General features: G+C 39.3%; 1 protein-coding gene across 4 annotated transcripts in view; it reads left to right on the plus strand.

Annotated features, from left to right (window-relative positions):
- Positions 1-22,615, plus strand: part of XPOT (exportin for tRNA) — a 36,260-nt gene that overhangs the window by 12,200 nt on the left and 1,445 nt on the right. For all 4 annotated transcript variants that reach the window (XM_044755754.2, XM_044755755.2, XM_044755756.2 and 1 more), the window contains 18 exons: positions 531-715; positions 816-984; positions 2,174-2,410; positions 3,859-3,897; positions 4,028-4,090; positions 5,066-5,190; positions 5,558-5,702; positions 5,860-5,979; positions 6,341-6,435; positions 6,985-7,054; positions 9,072-9,310; positions 10,222-10,507; positions 12,023-12,212; positions 12,759-12,875; positions 13,045-13,160; positions 13,851-13,898; positions 18,829-18,900; positions 20,988-21,044. In XM_044755754.2, the coding sequence (XP_044611689.1) occupies positions 531-715; positions 816-984; positions 2,174-2,410; positions 3,859-3,897; positions 4,028-4,090; positions 5,066-5,190; positions 5,558-5,702; positions 5,860-5,979; positions 6,341-6,435; positions 6,985-7,054; positions 9,072-9,310; positions 10,222-10,507; positions 12,023-12,212; positions 12,759-12,875; positions 13,045-13,160; positions 13,851-13,898; positions 18,829-18,900; positions 20,988-21,044 (2,373 nt within the window). The remainder of the gene's footprint in view (positions 1-530; positions 716-815; positions 985-2,173; positions 2,411-3,858; positions 3,898-4,027; positions 4,091-5,065; positions 5,191-5,557; positions 5,703-5,859; positions 5,980-6,340; positions 6,436-6,984; positions 7,055-9,071; positions 9,311-10,221; positions 10,508-12,022; positions 12,213-12,758; positions 12,876-13,044; positions 13,161-13,850; positions 13,899-18,828; positions 18,901-20,987; positions 21,045-22,615) is intronic.

Genomic DNA, 22,615 nt, shown 5'->3' on the forward strand with positions numbered 1-22,615 from the left:
CCACTGAGCGAGGAGGAAGCATTGCTCACGAGTCAGTGCCAGGCCTTCTGAGTTCCCAGTCACAGAGCCTTAGCCTTTCTCTGTTTCTTCATTACCCGATACGACTTTCTCCTTATTCTTAAAGAACATAATAGAAATAGCTGAATTCAAATATATAATAATTTAAGGTCATTGTATGTCAAACATGTAGAATTTTAAAGGATATCCTGCATTTAAGTTATTGTCATTTTCTTAAGTAGCTTATCATGTTTGCATAATATCGAGGAGAAACTTTCTGAGCAATGCTTATTTATAGTCTGTGGTTTAATAAGAAATTAGGTCTGGCACTGAGGAGTAGACTAGAATGAGCAAATAGAAAGGACACAGGATATGATCTCAGCTGATAAATGGGGCGATGTGGCGGGGAGTGTGCTAAGGAGTCTGGAAGCTCAGTGGTGAGGCCGTGTCTGTGTGCGGCTCCTCGGATGGTAGACGTTGTTTTCCGAGGTGATCCAGTTGACTGCGTTTAAGGTGTTTGTTTTGTTTTTCAGGAGGCTCGTAGGAATACGCTAATAAAAGATACCATGAGGGAACAGTGCATTCCAAACTTGGTGGAATCATGGTACCAAATCCTACAGAATTATCAGTATACTAATTCAGAAGTGACGTGTCAGTGCCTTGAAGTAGTTGGGGCTTATGTCTCCTGGATAGACTTATCCCTCATAGCCAATGATAGGTGGGTATACCTAGGTTTTTAAACTAGAAACCTGCAAAATACAGTACGTAAAACTCGTGAATTTGAAAATGTTCTAACAATATTATCCCCCCATTGCCAGGTTTATAAATATGCTGCTAGGTCATATGTCAATAGAAGTTCTGCGGGAAGAAGCGTGTGACTGTTTATTTGAAATTGTAAATAAAGGAATGGATCCTGTTGATAAAATGAAACTGGTAGAGTCTTTGTGTCAAGTATTACAGTCTGCTGGGTTTTTCAGCATTGACCAGGTCAGTAAATTTATGTAAAAGTTTTGAAGATAGAACAAACTAGGATAGATAGTAATTAATTTTTTCTTTTTTTTTCCTTTTTTAATGTTGGCAACTCTCCTTTAGATTATAATAATGAAACATTGTGTCCAGAAAGCCATAATGTTATCTGTAGCATTTGCTAGGGGCAATAGATGACACCGGTTCTTAAACTTGCAGATGTGGGGTGGTGCCTGCAAGTGTGCATTTCTGTCAAACTCCCAGGTGATGCTGAAACTGCTGGTCCGTGGAGCATGCTTCAAGCAGCGAGGGACTGTGCTGTGTACCTGATTGTGCATTTTGAGCAAAATTAGACTCAGTAATTACGAATATTCTCATCATGCTTTCGGATCTTTATTCATTTGAGCTGTGAGAGTTTAGGCCTGACAGACCGAGGGCTCTAAGTGTGGTGAATTAGTAGTCTAGGAGCGGACTGTGTAGGTTTGTATTTTGATTTTACCTGTGACGGCGATCAGGAATTACTGAGAAATCTTCGGACGGCTGCTATGTCAGTAATACGGCCCTCCTGTTTTCCTGGCTCACAGATGAATGGTAGCGTTTTCTTACCTTGCTAATAATTGTCTTATTTAGTCCCTGGTGAAAAACCTAAAATGGTGAAGGTGAAATCTCTTTCCTTTTCCTCTCCCTTATGAAGGAGAACATCATAAGGATAATTAATGAAAATAATCTGAGTTTGTGTTCTGGCTCTGATGCTGGTATGATCATAGGCAGGTAATCGTAATAGCAGTCCCATCTCTTTGCAGCATAGTTCAGGCTCAAGTTGAATAGTGTCAGAAAGGACTGTTGTAAATTCTTACATATTCCGTAAGATGACAGCATTAACTTTATTAGACATATTTACTAAATTGAACAGTTTTGAGAGAAAGTTCTGAAACCACAGATCTCTTTTTTTAAAGCTTTTATAAAGCTGGCAATGACTCCAGGACTGTAATCATTAGAAATAGGTGTTTAAAGAATACTAGTGCATAATAATAGTAGAAGAATTCAAATTCTAAAAATCCCCCAGTCAAAATGGTAGAGTTGTTAAACGTCTACTGTGAGTGTGAAATTGAATCCTGTAATTGTCACTTGATTCACACTGGAGTGTAGAGTTGTCCCTCTTACTCTCAGGGGGTGGTTTTCACCCGAGGTCTGTCTGGATTGTTTACAGGAAGAAGATGTTGACTTCCTGGCCAGATTTTCTAAGCTGGTAAATGGAATGGGACAGTCATTGATAGCCAGCTGGACTAAGTTAATTAAGAATGGTGACATCAAGAATGCTCAAGAGGCGCTGCAAGCTATCGAAACAAAAGTGGCACTAATGTTGCAGCTCTTAATTCATGAGGATGATGACATCTCTTCCAACATTATTGGATTTTGTTATGATTATCTCCATATTTTGAAACAGGTAAATCCTTGTTTTAACCTTTTCGTCTGGTAGATAATATAGAAGAGCCATAGAAAATTGGAAAATACAGGAAAATGAAAATAAGACAATACCCCTGTGATTCTACTACCTAACAATATTTACTGTTAAATATTACTATATTTCCATCTTTTTTTTTTTCTTTAAACTTCTTAGCCAGAAAACAGCAATGGCCAGGTTCTAAAATTCACTAGACTAACAAGCTTCAGAATTAGTCATAGGTTTAGGTTATGTTTTCATTTTGAATCTGTGTTTATTTGTAAATACAATAGAAATTTGTTAAACATGGTTCATTATTTTAGTTACGTATTCATCATTTCTTGTAAACAACTTTTGTGGGGTTTTTTGGGGTTTTTTTTAAGATTGTGTTTTTTTCCTTTTTCTCCCCAAAGCCCCCTGGTACATAGTTGTATATTCTTCGTTGTGGGTCCTTCTAGTTGTGGCATGTGGGACGCTGCCTCAGCATAGTTTGATGAGGAGTGCCATGTCCGCGCCCGGGATTCGAACCAATGAAACACTGGGCCGCCTGCAGCAGAGCGCACAAACTTAACCACTCAGCCATGGGGCCAGCCCCTAAAAACAACTTTTTACAATTAAAAATGTCTCCCTAGACTGTTGCTTTCAATAAGAACTTAAAATGTAGATGGTATTAATCTCCTTATTATGGCAGGTAGTCTTTTTTTTTTTGGCCCTGAGCTAACATCTCTTGCCAATCTTCCTCTTTTGGTATGTGGGTCACCGCCACAGCATGGCCACTGACAGATGAGTGATGTAGGTCTGTGCCTCGGAACCAAACCCAGGCCGCCAAAGCAGGGTGTGCTGAACTTAACCACTAGGCCACCAGGGCTGGCCCAGCGTGTAGCCTTTTAAAGAATCAGTAGCTTCTCATTATGACGTTAGATGAAAGAGCCATTCCTATTTTCTTTACATTGGATTAGCTGAATCAAGGCAAACTTAAAATAGTTTTTTTCCAAACTGAGTTTAGCTTCTCTTCTATTGTTATAACACACGTCTGCATGCATACTCTAAGAAATTTTAGGCCCTGCGGAAAGGTATGAAAAACTTAAAGTCACCATTGTTACTCCCACTCTTTATTATCTCAGTGGATTTCTAGGCTTGTTTTTCCTTGTTTAAAAACAAGGGGAAATCATACTTCACTGTCCCATAACCTGCATCTCTGCTGAATACATAATAAGTATCTTTAAAAATCACATTTGTCTACATGTCTTTACCTGCATGTCAAGTTATTTACCAGAAGCAGAGTTGCTGGGTCTTAGGTTAGGTACATTGTAAGTCCCTAAAGGGGCTGCCAGCGTGCACTCCAGAAGGTTGTGTGCATGTCTTAGAAGGTCTTAACTGATCAGAAAAATGTTCTGATAAGCAAGTATATCTTTAGGAAGCCTAATAAGCTATTGCTTCCTTTTCAACAGCTCACCATGCTCTCGGATCAGCAGAAGGCTAATGTAGAGGTAATGGACTTCTTGCTTCTTTCAAACCAGTGACAGAATCTCTGTCACAATCTGCACTGAAATATAGCTTAATTTCAAAGGATATCGAATTAAAGGAGACTGAGGAAAGATATTTTTTTCTTAATTTTAGGCAATCATGCTGGCCGTTATGAAAAAATTGACTTATGATGAAGAATATAACTTTGAAAACGAGGTAAGAATTTCACGTAGAGGAGAAATCAGTTTTAATTTTACTGTTTATTTACATCAAATTAATATTTCAAGTTTTGGTTATTTTAGGGTCCTTTGAAACAAGAGGTATTTCAAAAATTAGTCTTGTATATATTGACCTCGACCTTAGGTGAAATTAATGGAAGCCTGATAATTCTTCATTTTTCGTATTTTGTCCCTTTTTAAAAAACAACCCTTTTGAAAACACTTTGTAGCATTGAACTGTGTGAAATATTTACAATGTTGTTGGTGATTATATCTCCCTCTGTATTTGGTATGAGTGCTGAGTTGAGGCTGGTCGGTGGACCTCAGATCCTGTGTCTGTTGGGAGAGTGGGAATGAGGCACTTAACTGTCTGGACTTGTTCTGGTTGAAGTCTTGTGCAGGGTTGCCAGTCACTCAGCTTCCCATCCAACACAAGGGTCATCAGGTGCTTTCTAGCAACTCAATCATGGCGTGTACTGTTTGGCTGTGTGCTGCAGTGTTCTATTCCCACCTCAGGCATTCAGAACTTTTGGACTGTAAAAGGATAATGGTGATAACGAACACATAGCACCTTACAAAGTGCCAGACTCATTACAAATAACATCTTCGATCATATGATATTACTGTTTTTACAGTGGACACTGGGATACAGGGAGTATAAATAAGGTGCCAAAGGTCTCACAAAGCCCGCTGGGAACCCCGTGTAGCTCTAGACTCTTGTCCTTGATCTCCTCCTTGTGCTTTTTCTGGCTTTAGGCTTTCGGGGTCTAGGGCTGTCTTCAGGAAGACATATCGTTAGCAGGAGGGGAAAGGCTACTAAGCATAGTAAGTTTTCCTATATAAATAAATACTGAGGAAAAAATAAATGTGTGCATTAAGTGTGTAAGTGCAGAAAACTAATGAGAACTTATTATTTACATCAATTTTAAGGTCTTTTAAGTTTTTAAAATGAGAATTTTAAAACACATCTTAGGGTGAAGATGAAGCCATGTTTGTAGAGTATAGAAAACAGCTGAAGTTGCTGTTGGACAGGCTCGCTCAAGTTTCCCCAGAGTTACTGCTGGCCTCTGTGCGCAGAGTGTTCAGTTCGACACTGCAGTAAGTTTGTTACTGTTCTGTAACAAATTGCCTCTCTCCTTTCCTCCCTGATGGTGGTCTGCAATAGGTGATTCACATAACTTATTAATCTGGGTTACTCATTAAGGTCTTATATATGTGTCTGAAACAGTGCGTTTATATTGTCTCTGATTCATCATGATCCTTGGGGGAAACACTCATCTTTGGAACATAAACAATAAAATGGATTACATCATTGTGATGTAAATTATGTTGCCTGGCAAAATTAACAATTGCTGTGACTTTTTAATAATTAAAGAGGTTTTTGTTGGTGTCTTTTTATCCTCTGCATCACTAGTTGTATGGAAAGTTTATGTTCAGATCTCACTGACGTATTATACCTTGGTAGGAATTGGCAGACTACACGGTTTATGGAAGTGGAAGTAGCAATAAGATTGCTGTATATGTTGGCAGAAGCTCTTCCAGTATCTCATGGTGCTCACTTCTCAGGTGATGTTTCAAAAGCTAGTGCTTTGCAGGATATGATGCGAACTGTAAGTATACTGAAGATAATTTATTTTGAATATAACTCTGTTTTCACTATAAGCTAATGGGAGTTCCTTAATTGTTATACCTTAGCATCTGTTAATACTGGGGCATTTTGATTTTGCAATAAATAAGGATAGATTTCTTCATTTTTTCCTGCTCCAGTTGGTAACATCAGGAGTTAGTTCCTATCAGCATACATCTGTGACATTGGAGTTCTTTGAAACTGTTGTTAGATATGAAAAGTTCTTCACAGTTGAACCTCAGCACATTCCATGTGTACTAGTAAGTATTCATTGTCCTCTCAGTTTTATTGTTTTCCATGTATTTCAGCTAATAAGCAGATAGTATTCTATCTTCTTTTATAACCTTTTCCAGAACTAAAAGCTCTCAAAAACTCCTGAACACACTGAAACTAACCCTAGCTCCATTTCTTTAAAACGGACGGTTTCTGTGTAATCAGGCGTCTGAACAAGTCTTCAGGCCTCAGGGCTTATTTGTGTGTAGTGGAGGAATGCTACAGATTCCTGGTTCCTGCCTTCCTGGAGCTGGGAAGTGCAATTTGATGTGAACGAAATACATCAAGACAATAGCGAGCAAGCCTTAGGGAAGTGCAGAAGGACTAAGGGCGCCTCTCTTTCCGCAGATGGCTTTCCTAGATCACAGGGGTCTGCGGCATGCTAGCGCAAAAGTGCGGAGCAGAACTGCTTACCTCTTCTCTAGATTTGTCAAATCTCTCAAGTAAGTACAAAATTTCAGCTATTAGGTTTCATTCTCATTTTTAAAATTATTGAATAAGACATAAATTATTTTCTAAGGCGCTTTTTTATCAGGGGTTCTTTTCTGTATCATGATGTTATGACTTCTTTTCCTTCTCATTAGCCAGGTACTTGGTTCCTCAATAAAAAGTGATCTGTTTGCGTACCCTTATATGGAACACCTCTCATCACTAATGACATTAGTTACTTAACCAGCACTTTTATCGCCAAGAGTCACTGGATGCCTTCTTTGAAATTCTGAAGAATATACTCCTTGGAAATACATTTTTAACCTAATCTGTTTTGTACCGTATTGTTCTTTACTAGTACCATTTTTCAGTATGAAAGGTGCTTATTCTTAGGCTTATAAGGTTGTAATTTATAAACATCATAGCTAGTCTCAATCATTACATGTGATTAGCTTAGAACTGAACTTTTTTTAGTTCTGCCTTAAAGGGGAGTTTGGTATTTGAGCAATTTTTCAAGCACTATTATGTAAGTAATTGTGATTTTCCTTTTTGCCTTTATTCAGTAAACAAATGAATCCATTCATTGAGGATATTCTGAATAGAATACAAGATTTATTAGAGCTTTCTCCGCCTGTGAGTATCTGTTCTTCCAAGTTACAGGTTTTCTCCAGATACCGAGGCTGCACATGCCTTTAGCCTTCAGAGTTAATGCCTTTGGGGACTTTTTTTTTTTTTTTTAATGAAGGGAGTGGGTGTGCAAGGGTTACCAGAACTCTGTTGAGATATAATAAGAAGCAAAACCTAGTAATAGAAATAGAAAAGGGTCAAGAGTTGATGGATAAATCTGGCAGTGTCAGATATGATCTGCTCTCCATACTCTTAAATGTTGGTGAAGCATCTCCTGGAGACGGAGAAATGCAAGTTCTAAATTATTCTTGGTTTCGTCCTATGATCATACTAGCCATTCTCAGTGACTGCTACTGTTAGACTGAAGTGTTTCTGTGTATCTTCAGGCTTGGGGTAAAAAAAAATTTATGTTGGTTGATCTGAATGTTTTGGTATCCATTTCACTAGAAAGATTTAAGTTGAGAATTTTATAAGCACGTTTTGACTGAGGCGTGTTTTTGTGTAAAGCAAAATACTGACATTGACTAATTTTTTTTCATTTTGATAAGTTATTACTAGAGCTGCCACTTGAAAAGTGTGTGTTAAACATGAAATAATAGTTTGTCATTCTTTTAAGTAAATGTCAGTAATTAGAGTGCAAAGGTTATATAATTGCACTGCATGAAAGGTTACTGGTGAAATATATGGTTGAATTATTTTTGCCTACATACTCTAGAAACCTACACATTAATAAGTATTTCACCTGGTTCTGCTAGTTTTCCTTGGCAGTTCACACTGATCCAAGACTTAGGCATTTAAGAAGCCATATTTAGCCTTTTAATCTTAGTGATATTGGAAATTTTTCGTGTTTCTCATACAGTACATATAGGCAAGGACTTTTACCGAACCTGTAATCTTTTTTAGTGATGAAAAGATTGGATCACATTGCTTTTACTGAATGTTGACTGCTCAGTATGGTCATGAGTACCCATTTTTTGAGTAGCTGCTTTATCTTTGTGTCTCAACCCCTAGGGCAGAGATTAGTCCTAGTGGTATTTGATAAATGCTTTAGTTACCTCTAAATAGGGACGTTTCTCTTCTAAGAGACGAGGAATTCTTTTATAATAAAACTGCCATAAAATTTATCTGTTTTAAGACTAGGTTTTTCTTAACAGGGAGCGTTAGTGTTGGACCTAGAGGGGCCTTTGATATTTTCCCCCTCCGCTTGGCCTCTCTGACTGCATAAATGTAAAAAATGGCAAAACTCATTAATAAAAATTAACCAGTATGTGGGACGTTTGCTCGTGCTTGAATGAGATCTATTTTCATTTGAAGTCTTATTTTCAAATGTTCTAAAGTAACACGTGTGTGTGTGTATTTATTGTGTGGTTTTGTTGTTATCCAACTCTTAAACACACTTTAAAATATTAACTATGTGGCCTTTGTACTAACACTCAAAGCACATTTGTACACCTCATTTTTGCCTTGTAATCTTACAAATAAGAATTTTATGAAAGAAAACAAGTCAGAAGGTTCACTAATAATTGTCTTATGTGACCATTTGCAAAGTTTTGTCAGGGGTAGCATTAGACCTGTGATCTTTTGACCTCTAATTCAGTTTTCTTTCCATTGTATGGTCCTGGGAGAAATTTTATTTATTTATTTATTTGTGAGGAAGATTGACCCTGAGCTTACATCTGTTGCCAATCCTCCTCTTTTTGCTTGAGGAAGATTGTCGCTGAGCTAACCTCTGTGCCCATCTTCCTCTGCTTTATGGGGGACGCCGCCACAGTGTGGCTTCACCAGTGGTGATGGGTCTGCACCCGGGATCTGAACCTGAGAAACCCGGGCTGCCAAGCAAAGCATGTGAACCCAAACCACTATGCCACTGGGCTGGCCCTGGAGAAAATTTGTTTTTATAAGTACTCGGCCTACTTATGTGTTGATGTGATAGATTACATCTCCTGTCCCTCTTGCACTGACTCTGCTTAAATGAGAGGAACTGAACAAAGAAAAACTTCAATAAGACTGAATTTCCTTTTAGGAGAATGGTTACCAGTCTCTGCTGAGCAGCGATGATCAGCTCTTTATTTATGAGACAGCTGGAGTGCTGATTGTTAACAGTGAGTACCCAGCAGAGCGGAAGCAAGCGTTAATGAGGAATCTGTTGACTCCACTCATGGAGAAGTTTAAAATTCTGTTAGAAAAACTGATGCTGGCACAAGACGAAGAAAGACAGGCGTCTCTGGCTGACTGTCTCAATCATGCTGTTGGATTTGCCAGGTGAGTGTGATTGCAGCTAAAACTGTAAGGTGATGGTCTCTACACACACACAACCATTTACTTGGATCTCTTAGAATTGGGCACACATATCCATGTTTACGAAACTGCATTGTCCAGAGAATTATCTAAACATTCCTTTTCTAAATTCAGTGAATTAGAATATTTCGCTGAAGAAGGGAATAGATCACATAACATTTGGCATTTCTGGATTGACAGCTATCTAAAGACCTTAACTCCTCTGGCTTCTTTGGTATAAATTGATGGTGTGTTTAAGGGGATGAGCTGAAGTGTTTATTTACCAATGACGTGTTAGGACGTCTTGGATCGTCCTGGTACGTTAAAGAGCAGGTCCTGAGGCTTCTTTTTAGCTGTTGCATTGTGTCCTGAAGACCACCCAAGCTGCTGGTTTTCTCTCCCCATACTTTTTACCGGCAAACAATAACAGCATGAAAGTTATATCGATTGCTAATTCGAAGCTATATAGAGAAACTGCTTCACAGGAGACTTCAGTGCAAAAGCTAATACTAGAGGTTGTATAAATAACTTGATTCTGTATTTAAATGGGTAGTTTGCAGATCGTCTAGCACAGCCTAGTCATTGTAAGTAGATTTTTTATTCTCTTTTCTACATACTCTATCAGTGGGATTTTAGTAAAACATTAAAGTGGACTCACATTAGAGGAATTGTATTAACTATATCTCATTAATTTAATTTGTGCCCTTTCTGGTAACTGGAAGCAATAATTTACAAATAACCATATTAGCATAAAGATGGATGTAATTGTGATATGGAAAATAAAGAATTGGCTGCTTCGTTTTGTCAGTTTTGTAATTTGTTGTGCATTGTTTTGGATTACTCCGTAAAACTTTTAAAGAATAAACTAAAATTACTTACCTGATTGGCTTATATAGTCGAACCAGCAAAGCTTTCAGCAACAAGCAGACTGTGAAACAATGTGGCTGTTCCGAAGTTTATCTGGACTGTTTACAGACATTCCTGCCAGCACTCAGTTGTCCCTTACAAAAGGATGTTCTCAGAAGTGGAGTCCGCACTTTCCTCCATCGCATGATTATCTGCCTAGAGGAAGAAGTTCTTCCCTTCATCCCATCTGCGTCAGAACACATGCTCAAAGACTGCGAAGCGAAAGACCTCCAGGAGCTCATTCCTCTCATCAACCAGATCACAGCCAAATTCAAGGTACCACAGACCTTCAGAGCTCGGAATCTCCCGACCCAAAGATCAGATGTACTTATCTTTAGATATATTTTGTCATTTGCCCATTGGTATTTTAAAAATATGAGTTACCTGAGGGCATGGATCATGTGTATTTCTGTCATCCCCAGAGTCTACAACACTGCCTGACACACAGACGTTTTAATAAAAACAGACCTTACCTATTCTGTGCAGCAGAAGAAAATGCTTAGTCTGGTGCTTTTGCTTTAGAAAAGCAAATAAAGCAGCATTGAGTAGTAAATATCTAAAGAGATAAAAAAAAGGAAAAAAAGGCATCGTAATTTGGGTGCCCAAGCAGGAATTTAAAAGTAATTCAGTGTACTCAAGTCAGTTTTATATACAGCAAAATTTAAGCCAAGTATAAGCTGGCTAGTAAACATGGCTAACACTTAGTGCTGTCTATCTTCAAAATCTGTTCTAAGCATGTTCTTATACATTAGTTTATTTGATCCTTGTAACAACCCTTGGAGATAGGTATTATATTTTATAGATGAGGAAATTGAGAGCCAGCCCTGATGGCCTAGTGGTTAAAGTTTGGCACACTCTGCTTCGGTGGCCCGGGTTCGGTTCCTGGCCTAGAACCACCCCAGTCGTCTGTCAGTAGCCATGCTGTGGTGGTGGCTCACATAGAAGAACTAGAAGGACTTAGGACTAGAATGTACAGCTGTGCACTGGGGCTTTGGGGAGGAAAATAAATAAATAAAAAGAGGAAGATTGGCAACTGATGTTAGCTCAGGGCAGATGTTTCCCAGGGGAAAAAAAAGTAGCCAAAAATTCTTCCTTTAAAAAAAAAAGAAGGAAATTGAGACACAGAAGAGTTAAGAAATTGGCCCACGGGCATGTAAAGCCTGAGAGCTCAGTCATATAAATTCATTTATAATTTAGCAATAGAATTTATTTCTTGGGAATTTAAATTTGAAAATAATCCATGGCGATATTTGATTGTGAAATATATCTGACTCGCTATTATTTTAACTTGAATCTTGAACTCTAGGAAATGGGTTCAACTTAACAATCCTGAGGCTGTCAATAATGTTTATGGTATGTAGATTTTGTTTTAACATTGATATTTGCTAACTACATTATGTAAATAGATATTCTAAATATTAGGGAAAGGCTGTATGTAAAACACGTTTTTCTTTATTTTTTTTACTTTTTACTTTTCACTTATTTTTTTTGAAGAAGATTAGCCCTGAGCTAACTACTGCCAATCCTCTTCTTTTTGCTGAGGAAGACTGGCCCTGAGCTAACATCATGCCCATCTTCCTCTATACTTGGGATGCCTACTGCAGCATGGCTTGCCAAGCGGTGCCATGTCCACCCCTGGGATCTGAACCAGCGAACCCCGGGCCACAGAAGGAGAACGTGCGCACTTAACCACTGTGCCACCGGGCCGGCCCCAAAGATATTTTTTCTAAGATTCATATTAATAATTTCCTACTCATTTCCAAAGTGTTGATGGTTGTTTCTTACCTTCAGGTACAGGTATCCCCATTTTTACAGCAAATGTTCATGCCTCTGCTCCATGCCATTTTTGAAGTGCTGCTGCGACCAGCGGAGGACAACGACCAGTCTGCTGCCCTGGAGAAGCAGATGCTGCGGAGGAGCTACTTTGCCTTCCTGCAGACAGTCACGGGCAGTGGGATGAGCGAAGTCATAGCAAATCAAGGTCGGGCTGAAGGCGGCGCCCGAGGGGTCTGCTCAGGTCCTTGTCCCGGTTACACATCTGTGTGAGCAAGAGCCACTGAAGGGAACACTGAACGTCTGAAGCGGTCACGTGTTGGCCCCTAGGATGACAGTTTTTCTTATCAGGGCGGGAGGCACATTCTCGCAGGGGATCTTGAAGTTCGTTTGTATTCAGTTCTTTTTCCTGAGGCAGTGTTCTTTCATTGGTCCCTTATAGCGTGGCGGCTGCTCGCTATGACTGACCTGACAATTGAGTCTTACTGGCCAATTTGCCATTTTAAATGGAAAATAAATGGGACTGTGTATCTCAACAAAGAAATTTGCTATATAGGAAATCCAGGGGGCAAGATAACAAGAGAATGTGATTTTTCCAAGTTTTATGCTTAGTATTTAGGAGCTGAGTTAATAAAAAGTAGGGGGTCTTATCAGCTCTGTAAATGCTTTTGTCTTGTTACTGTGTATGAAGTGAGAGCCTTGGGTTGCCTTCTAGTTCTTTTTGAAATTGAACTCAAGGTTTTTCCCTCTCCAGGCGCAGAGAATGTGGAAAGAGTACTGGTGACTGTCATTCAGGGAGCCGTCGAGTATCCAGATCCAATTGCCCAGAAAACCTGCTTCATCATCCTCTCCAAGCTGGTGGAACTCTGGGGTAAGGGGATGGGTTTTAAACTTCATTCCCCAGCCTGTTTGCTAAGACTCTTAGAGATGAAACGGGACCCTGGCCCTCACGTGGACGTGAGCTGGGAGTTGACGTTCCCTAGTAATGAATTAATTGGCTTGTTTTTAATACGAGATGAAAATTTGAATTCTCTCGACAGGAGGGGAAGATGGACCGGTGGGATTCGCTGATTTCGTCTATAAGCACATTGTCCCCGCGTGTTTCCTGGCACCTCTAAAACAGACCTTTGACCTGGCAGATGCACAGACAGTATTGGTAAGCACCCAGGAATCTCTGTTTCCCGCGTGTAGATCTCATGTGTTCTAACTCACAATTTCTTCTTTAATGTCAGGCTGACTATGTTAGGTTTCATTGTCTTTTTATTAAATAATTTCAAATTAGGATTCATTTTTTAAAGGTTGATGTTACTTTCTGGACCTTTTGTGGATTCTTAGTGAATCCTGATGCTAAAGTTGAATGTATAAAATCCAGCTCTTTCAATATTAACAACCAAGACTTTTTGGGACCATGAAAGTGTACATAATATAAACATTCTTTAGAGTTCAATTGAGTTATTAGTTTCCTTTTACTACTTTCATTCTAAAACTTGGGCTTACTGTTTTTTTCTAACCATTAAGAGTAACTTTCTCTTTCTCCTACAATAGTTTCCCCAAATATCATCTTCCAAACACTGAATGTCAAGCAGCTGCCCTTTACTCTCTTCCCCATGACCTTGTCAAAGCTAGATTTCGTAATTATAATTTACTACTTTAAGACAGCATTTCCTATTTGTCTGTTTTTTTCATTTTCTGCCCAACCCACTTATTCTATCTGCCTAATACCTTTCCTTCCCCCATGCCTTCTTTGGAGGTAAATGTTAAGGAGCCGTGGCTAGGGAAATAAAGAGAAAGGTTGGATCAGTAACCGAGAATTGACTCTGTTAAAAATTAAACTTGTTTTTCCCAGGCTCTGTCCGAGTGTGCAGTGACACTGAAGACAATTCATCTCAAACGGGTGAGCTTTGGACTTGGACCCCATCGTCTTCTCCTCACGTACATTCGTTATGGTTTTGATTGTTTGACTCATCTCGTTCTTGAAAGCTGTAAAAGTTAATTGACTTCAGTTCTGACTTTTTTGGATGTGACAGAGAGGTTGAGTCAAAGTAGCAGTATCCATTATTGTCCTTCAGGTTTTGGGTAACAAGGTTAAAATATGTGTTTGTTTGGGTTTGACAAAGAATGTGAAAAATCTTAACCAGAATTTCACCATCTAGTAGACTCCTCACAGCCAGGTTTCTCCAACTCAGCATTACGAGTAGTTAGAGGACTTCACTACTTTAGAGTGTTCTGTTTTCCTTGTCAGTCTAATAATTTGTATAAATCCTAAGTGATTAGGGGCTAAATCTAGTTGGTATGTTGCTTGCCTTATACAGTATTTTTTTTTAAGTCAAATTGATTGCCAACATTTAAAAATGAGGTACTTTTTTTTTAAACAAAAATTTATATCTCCAACTTCTCTCAAAGCCAGGATGCCAACACAGGACTGGCATTCCCACAGAGCTGCAGACAGCTCCCCTCACCCCTAAAAAAAGCTTGAGCTCCCGGTCACCACTCTCCATTCAGCCCGCTCCCTCAGTTGAACTTGAGTTTTTGATTCTGATGGGGATTTGAAGCGTTTTCAGTTCAGCCGCATCTTCTCCATGCCTCCTGTGTGCTAGGGGTATGTTTTTTGGGGCTGTGGGCAGCAGGGGAGCTCTATAAAGATGAATAAAAAATCCTCCAATATTTGTAAAGAGCTTAGAATCAGGGGACGCCAGTCATAAGCAACTCGATGGGATGGGTTAAGTAAGTACTTTAATAGAGAGAGATCAAATTAATCCATCTGTATTAAATGTAATATTATGAGAGATGAATGAGCAGTTTTGCCTATGAGGCCAATCTAAGAAAGCCATTGAGAAAGAGGTCATTTTTTTTTTTCTTTTTTTTGATAAACCTTAAAACAAATGTAGATTCATCGGACTGACAAAGAGGAGCTGGCCTTGTGGGCAGAGTCGAGCAGGTGTATAAAGACAGGCCAGCTGCCTCCTCGTGGGTTTGGTAGAAGACAGTGGTACCCTGTTTAGGGAAAGTTTGGAGGCAGAAGTCATAGCTGAAAACTGAAGTGGGACTAGGTGTGTTAGATGTGCAAAGCTGGGCAGTCAGTAAGCAGTGGAGTTAGAATTTAGCATAGCTAGACGCGAAAACTGTCGAGAGCAGTTGGGAATATGGGTGTGAAGCAGTTAGGACTAAACGCTGATTTTGGAGGCCTCGCTGTGTAGTTGGTCAAGGTGAAGTGGTAGGAATGAGTGAGACTTTCTGAGACCAGGACAGAAGGAGACTTGGCTACAGCCAGAATCAGGAGAAAGTTAAAAGTAGAATAGAGGTGTGAAAGCTAAGGGAAGAGAGACGAGAGAGGAGATAGGGTGATGATGTTGGATGCTCGCGAGTTGTGGAGGAAGAAAAACAAGAAACAGGAAGAACAGTGTGTATAGTTCAGAAGTATTTGTCTTGTCCTTAGAAGCTCTCATTTAGACATCCACAGAATTTAATCCAACAGAATATTCTGTTTGAAAAAGTTTTGTTTCATTGTTCTATTTTCTCATTTATTCACTTGACTGACTTCCTCTTGAGGTACAAGTTTACTTTTCCTGATTAAAAAAAACTGTACTCCACTTTTCTTTTTTATTGAGGTCATAATAGTTTATAACATTGTGAAATTTCAGTTGTACATTATTATTTGTCTTTCACCATATATATGTGCCCCTTTACCCTCCATGTTCATGCCCCAATCCTCTTCCCCTCTGGTAACCACTAATCTGTTCTCTTTGTCCATGTGTTAATCTTCCACATATGAGTGAAATCATACCGTGTTTGTCTTTCTCTGTCTGGCTTATTTTGCTTAACATAATACCCTCAAGGTCCATCCATGTAGTTGCAAATGGGATGATTTTGTCCTTTTTTATGGCTGAGTAGTTTTCTATCATGTACATACACACACCCACATCTTCTTTATCCATTCATCAGTCGATGGGCACTTGGGTTGCTTCCACATCCTGGCTATAGTGAATAATGCTGCATTGAACATAGGGGTGCATAAGTCTCTTTGAATTGTTGATTTCAAGTTGTTTGGATAAATACCCGGTCTTGGGTTAGCTGGGTCATATGGTATTTCTATTTTTAACTTTTTGAGAAATCTCCATACTGTTTTCCATACGGGCTTCACCACTTTGCATTCCCACCAGCAGTGTATGAGGGTTCCCAGTTCACAATGTCTCAAACATTTGTTGTTTTTTTGTCTTGGTAATTATAGCCATTCTAACAGGTATAAGGCAATATCTCATTGTAGTTTTGATTTGCATTTCCCTATTGAATAGTGATGTTGAACATCTTTTCATGAACCTGTCGGTCATCTGTATATCTTTGGAAAAATGTCTGTTCATTTCCTCTGCCCATTTTTTGACTGGATTTTTCATTTTTTTGTTGTTGAGTTGTATGAGTTCTTTAGATATTTTGGAGATTAACGCCTTGTCAGATATATGATTTGCAAATATTTTCTCCCAGTTGGTGGGTCATCTTTTCATTTTGTTCCTGGTTTCCTCTGCCTTGCAGAAGCTCTTTAGTCTGATGAAGTCCCATTTGTTTATTTTTTCCTTTTGTTTCCTCTGTCCAAGTAGACATGTCATTTGAAAAGATCCTTCTAAGACTGATGTCAAAGAGTGTACTGCCTGTATTTTCTTCTAGGAGTTTTATAAGGGTTTCACATCTTAACCCTCAAATCTTTAATCTGTTTTGAGTTAATTTTTGTGTATGGTGAATGATAATGTTCTACTTTCTTTCTTTTGCATGTGGCTGTCTAGTTTTCCCAACACCATTTATTGAAGACACTATCTTTTCTCCATTGTATGTTCTTGGCTCCTTTGTTGAAGATTAACTGTCCAGAGATCTGTGAATTTCTTTCTGGGCTTTCAGTTCAGTTCCATTGATCTGTGTGCCTATTTTTGTGCCAGTTTTGATTACTGTAGCTTTGTAGTGTATTTTGAAATCAGGGATTATGATACCTCCAGCTTTGTTCTTTTTTCTCAGGATTGCCTTAGCAATTCGGGGTCTTTGGTTGCCCCATATGAATTTTAGGATTCTTTGTTCTGTTTCTGTGAAGAATGTCATTGGGATTCTGATTGGGATTGCATTGAATCTGTAGATTGCTTTAGGTTCTATGGACGTTTTAACTATGTTTATTCTTCCAATCCATGTGCATGGAATATCATTCCATTTCTTCATGTCATTGATTTCTTTCAATAATGTCTTATAGTTGTCATTATATGTCTTTCACCTCCTTGTTAAATTTATTCCTAGATATTTTATTCTTTTTGTTGCGACTGTAAATGGGATTGTATTCTTGAGTTCTCTTTCTGTTAGTTCGTTATTAGTGTATAGAAATGCAACTGATTCTTGTAAGTTGATTTTGTACCCTGCAACTTTGCTCTTGCTGATTGTTGATTATTTCTAATAGATTCCCAATGGATTCTTTAGGGTTTCCTATGTACTCCATTTTTAAGTGCTAACAGTGGGGTTATACAAGATGGTAAGCAGTGTGTGGCAGTTAAGTACAGGGAGACTAACTAAAGAAAGAAGTAGAAAGCATCTGAGAAACAGTGGCAAACAATGCCATGTTACCTCCCTCAATGAGCAACAGGTTTCCTTTGAAGGGTCATTAAATTGTGATCTAGATCCCTTGGGTTAGAGAGCAGAAGGTAAAGAGGAAGCATAGAGAAATGCTTTGATTCCAGAGCAGTAAAATTAAACAGGAAATCTAGGTGTTCGGGCACGGAAGTGCACTGAGGAGACACGGAATGATTTCATTTTGATGCCTGTTAACTTTCAGTGGGACCAGGTTGCGGTGATCAACATATTAAAGCCTTTAAGTCAGGTTCAAGTTTGAAAGTGAAATTAGATTTTTTTTCTCCGAAGTATTAGATTTATTACATTTGCCTGAGGCCACCCTCTCAGAAACACACACCTATAAGAAAACCATTTTCAAATTGTATCCTAAGTGCCTTTGTAGCTGCTGAGCAGTGGGAGTTTGGGGGTTAGTTTGTGGAATTCTTCCCCTTTCCCTCCACTAAGCTTACCCCAAAAACCCACAGAAAACTATTATGGTTTTTAGCATCTATAAGTACTAGACGATGCCGTGAAGAGCAATGGTTTTAGAAGTCCGGGGACCTGCTTTTTGTACAGATTCTGTCCGCAGCAGACTGTGCAGATCGCCGTGTCTTTCCAGGCTTGGCTTCCTCACCTGGCGGCTAAATTCCTGTCCCTGGTACGTTGAACAGGAAGAGGGAGTTGTGCTTTCACTGCTACTGTCTCCTAACCTGTCATCTTGATCTTTCTTGCTGGTGCTTTAGTTTCTAAAGATGGTCATTATCCTGGCACGGCCCGAAGGCTTCCCTTCCTGCACCCACAGACACCCTGTAGCCCACCCAGTGGGGGACCAACCAGGAGCACCTTGCTGTCTCCTTTCAGTGCATGGAAGGCTCTGGCATCGTGACCTTCTGCGTTTAGAAGATTGTTTCATTTTTAGCTCCACTTAAAACTAAGTAATGTTAACACATGATGAATGCTAAGAGCTGTTCTAAAAGCTTTACCTTTCTTAGCTCATCCAATTCTCGCAGTTATTCCGTTTTTCAGATGAGGGCACTGAGGCTCAGAGAGGTTCAGTAACTTGCCCAAGTTACCAGAAATTTGCCAGAGCCAGGCTTCAAACCAAAGCAGTCTGGCTCCAGAGTCTGTGTTCTTAATCACAATACCGTATTGTATTTAAAGTATGTATAGTTGTTCCAGTTTGTGTTTAAGCATTATTAATGTCAAGGAAGAAAATAATTTAGTTATAATTATCTTTCCATTTTCAGGGCCCAGAATGTGTTCAGTATCTTCAACAAGAATACCTGCCTTCCTTGCAAGTAGCTCCAGAGATAATCCAGGTCAGAGCTGTCCCAGTGTGTTTGCCTCTTCATTTAATTAAAGAAATATGACTATGTGGTTCAGTCTAAATGTGACTGAAGAAAGCCAAACTGTGTTCAACTGGATGTCTTACTACATGTAGCATAGCAAGGATCCAGACTTCAGGGGGACTGTGTAACTGAATGGGAACAAACTGCATTTTTATTTTCATTAAGCTTTAACAGAAATTTAATTTCCTACCATCGTGTAGGTGACAAATCACAGTAGTATTTGCATGGCCTGTGAGTTTGTCAACAATAGAAATCACAGATATTTTCATATCACATTTGTTGTTCCAGAGATCTTGAAATATTGTTTATACTCATCAATATTTTGAAATTATGAGTTATTAAGATATGCCACTGGACCTTGTTAACTGTCTTATTATTCTACCACGTATCGGAAGTGTTTTTGATAACCAGAATTCATTATAATTGGTTTTCTTTGTAATCCTATGTAATATAAATGCATTTCAAAAAACATTCTAAAAGCAGTCCAGTAGCCGCCCCCAAGACAGCCAAAGAGGACTGGCACACGAGCCCCTGTTCTGAAGGTCTGTGCCAGGCAGTTCATTTTACATGTGCCAGGCTTAGCAGTACTTAATGTATAAATCTGAAACTATTTTGAGGTAAGTGACTAGAGAGCTATCTTATACTTTTGCACTGTTAAAAAGGTCACTTTTATAATGACATTCAGTTATCCTCTTGGCATATAGTTATCCAGACTTCTTGTCCAATAGCACATAGATCTAATGAGGTATCAAAGTTTTGATTAAAACTAGAGTAAGAATCTCTTGCATAGATTCTAAGAATTGCTTCTTAATCAACAGTGTTTTATGATGCTGTTTTATAAGAGGCATTGAAAAAGTTAAATAAAAAATAGGATAGATCTCACGTAAGAGTAATCATAAAACTCTTTTAGGAGCTGGCCCAGTGGCATAGTGGTTAAGTTCCCACACTCTGCTTCGGCGGCCCCGGGTTCGCAGGTTTAGATCTGGGGTGCGGACCTAGCATTGCTCGTCAAGCCATGCTGTGGTAGCATCCCACATAAAATGGAGGAAGACTGGCAAAGATGTTAGCTCAGTGACAAGCTTCCTCACACAAAAAGAGGAAGGTTGGCAACAGATCTTAGCTCAGGGCCAATCCTCACACAAAAAAAATAAATTAAAAAAAAAACAAAACTCTTTTTTCTGAATAGCTAATATTCTCCCAGACTTCTAAGTGAAGCAAAATTATTATATTTCTACCTAATAATTTGATTATAAAAGATAAGGATCCCCAGTTTTCCCTTTTTCATATGCCTTCTGACAAAACTTTTGGCAGAGCTGTATTGAAGAGAATGTTCTCTTCTTTTGGTCTGGCTCTGCTTAATTAGCCCTCGTAGTAGGGAGAACAGCCATAGCAATGTAGCTTTTGTCCTACTCGCCCTGGGGGGCTTTGGGGAGAAGGAAATAAACAGGAAGATTGGCAACAGATGTTAGCTCAGGGTCAATCTTGAAGGAAAAAAAAAAGAGAATACAGATCTTCCTCTACTTAGAATGGGGTTATATCTGCATAAACCTGTTGTAAGTTGAAAATAACGTAAGTGGAAAATGCATTTAATACACCTAACCTATCAAACATCATAGCTTAGCCTAGCCCACCTTCAGCATGCTGAGCACTCTTACATGAGCCTACAGTTGAGCAAAATCGTCTACACAAAGCGTTTTATACAATAAAGTGTTGAATGTCTCATGTGTTGACTACTTTACTGAAAGTGAAAACCAGCATGGTGAATGGGCACCAGATGGTCGTTTACCCTGTGATCACCGTGCTGACTGGGGCCTGTGGCTTAAACTGCTGCTGCCCGGCATCCTGAGAGAGTGTCGTCCTGCATTTTACTAGCCTAGAAAAAGATCCCAATTCAAAATTCAAAGTATGGTTTCTACTGAACATGTATCAATTTTGAACCATTGTAAAGTCAAAAAATCGTAAGTCAAACCAAGTAAGTTGGGGGGCGTCTGTACTGTGGATTTAAATTATGATAAATTTAATACACATGGATTCACTCTCTTCTCTCTCCTCCCCAGGAGTTTTGTCAAGCGCTTCAGCAGCCTGATGCTAAAGTTTTTAAAAACTACTTAAAGGTGGGTATTTGAAAAATTACGTATCTTGATACAGATTAGGTAGTGTTTCAGAGCCAAGAAAGAATACCTATTACAGGATACCGTGTCCTACAGGTATCTGTAGGATACACGTATTACAGGATACCATAGTTTGACCAGTTCTTACTTATTTGGGGATCGCTTTGCTCTAAATTAACCCACTATAAGAATCTGTAGTTACAGACATTCTACTTCAGTTTCCCATGAGGCCCCTTTCAACTGAGCACCTACAAGGATCATAGAGAGTCAGATTGGCACACTGCATGTGCGTCTGAGCACATACTGGTGTGGAATGCCCATTTTCTTCTACAGTTTTGTGATATAATGAAATAGGAACTAGAGGATTGGGGCAACAGCTGATGTTTAAGAACAGTTGCCCATGTTGAGTTGAAAGGAAGGAGCTAAAAATGTAAAGACAGAAGTATAACTTCCTTGGCCGTATCCCACCTTGAAGCTTTGGAATTGTAAAACAGACAAAAAGTAGAATCCTCAGATTTGGCCATCAAGGCTGTTTTTACATTCATAAAAATCAGTGAATTTAAAAAAACCCTCCGAGTTGGCAAGAAGTACCAAATGTTTATTTGATATTCATATTTACACTGAAATCGGAGACAGCACTCCTTGGCCTCACCTGGGTAGCCAGTCATCCAACACGCCCTGACTGCCTTTGATGGACCAGGTCCTGTGCCACCTGCTGCACATAACAGCAGGAGGGGCTTCCCTGTCCACAAAGAGCTTGTGTTCTGGAAATGAAATTACAGTGTGACAGGACGAGGAACTGTTCTTTATTTTCACTTTATTACATTCGTTCAACAAATTTGAGGGCAAAGCACTGTGCTGAATTTCTTAGCAGCAGGTGACTTAACGAATGGCTACCTGGTCCTTTTGCCCAAAGCATTCAGTAGAAGTCATAAGTTCAGGGGCTTTGCCGAGTGACTAAGTGTGCCATCGTTTGACTTGGGTTCTACCATCTTCCCGTGTCAGTTTTTTCCCCAAGTAGTAGTTTATCAGCTTAAACTGTGAGAAGAATATTGTGTTACCCTTTATCATTGGGAACTCTCCCCACTCGTGTTCCCCCATAAAAGCTAAGTGCCTGTGGAGGTGCCGTCTGTTCCATAACTGACCAATCAAATGGATTAAAGGACTCAAAAAATTGTAACTCTCTGTTAGAGCTATCTGTAAAGGCAGATCTGGTACATTGTAGCAGGCTTGGGCTCCACACATGAGTTCATCCGAACAGCGTTTATTAAAAAGTCTTCCTTCCCAGCCCAGCTCGTCTCCAGTGATAGCGTTATTCTTCTAGTTGGAAAAAATGAAGTTCCTTCTTCTGTGCCCCGCTCTTCCTACCTGTTGATCCTTAGATGCTGCTGATTCTCTCCTCCCTCTCTCTCCCTTTCTGTCTCTCCTGCCGTTTCTTTGGTGTAGGCTTATGTTGTCTCACTTTGTTCCCACTTCCCTGGTTCTGTCCAAGCTGATGTGTTGGAAAACATCCACTTCTCTGAAATTCATTCCCCTTCCTCATAATCTTCATAAACCTACTGTTGACTCAAAAC

Source organism: Equus asinus, chromosome 22, assembly GCF_041296235.1.
Source record: "Equus asinus isolate D_3611 breed Donkey chromosome 22, EquAss-T2T_v2, whole genome shotgun sequence".
Classification (NCBI taxonomy): domain Eukaryota; kingdom Metazoa; phylum Chordata; class Mammalia; order Perissodactyla; family Equidae; genus Equus; species Equus asinus.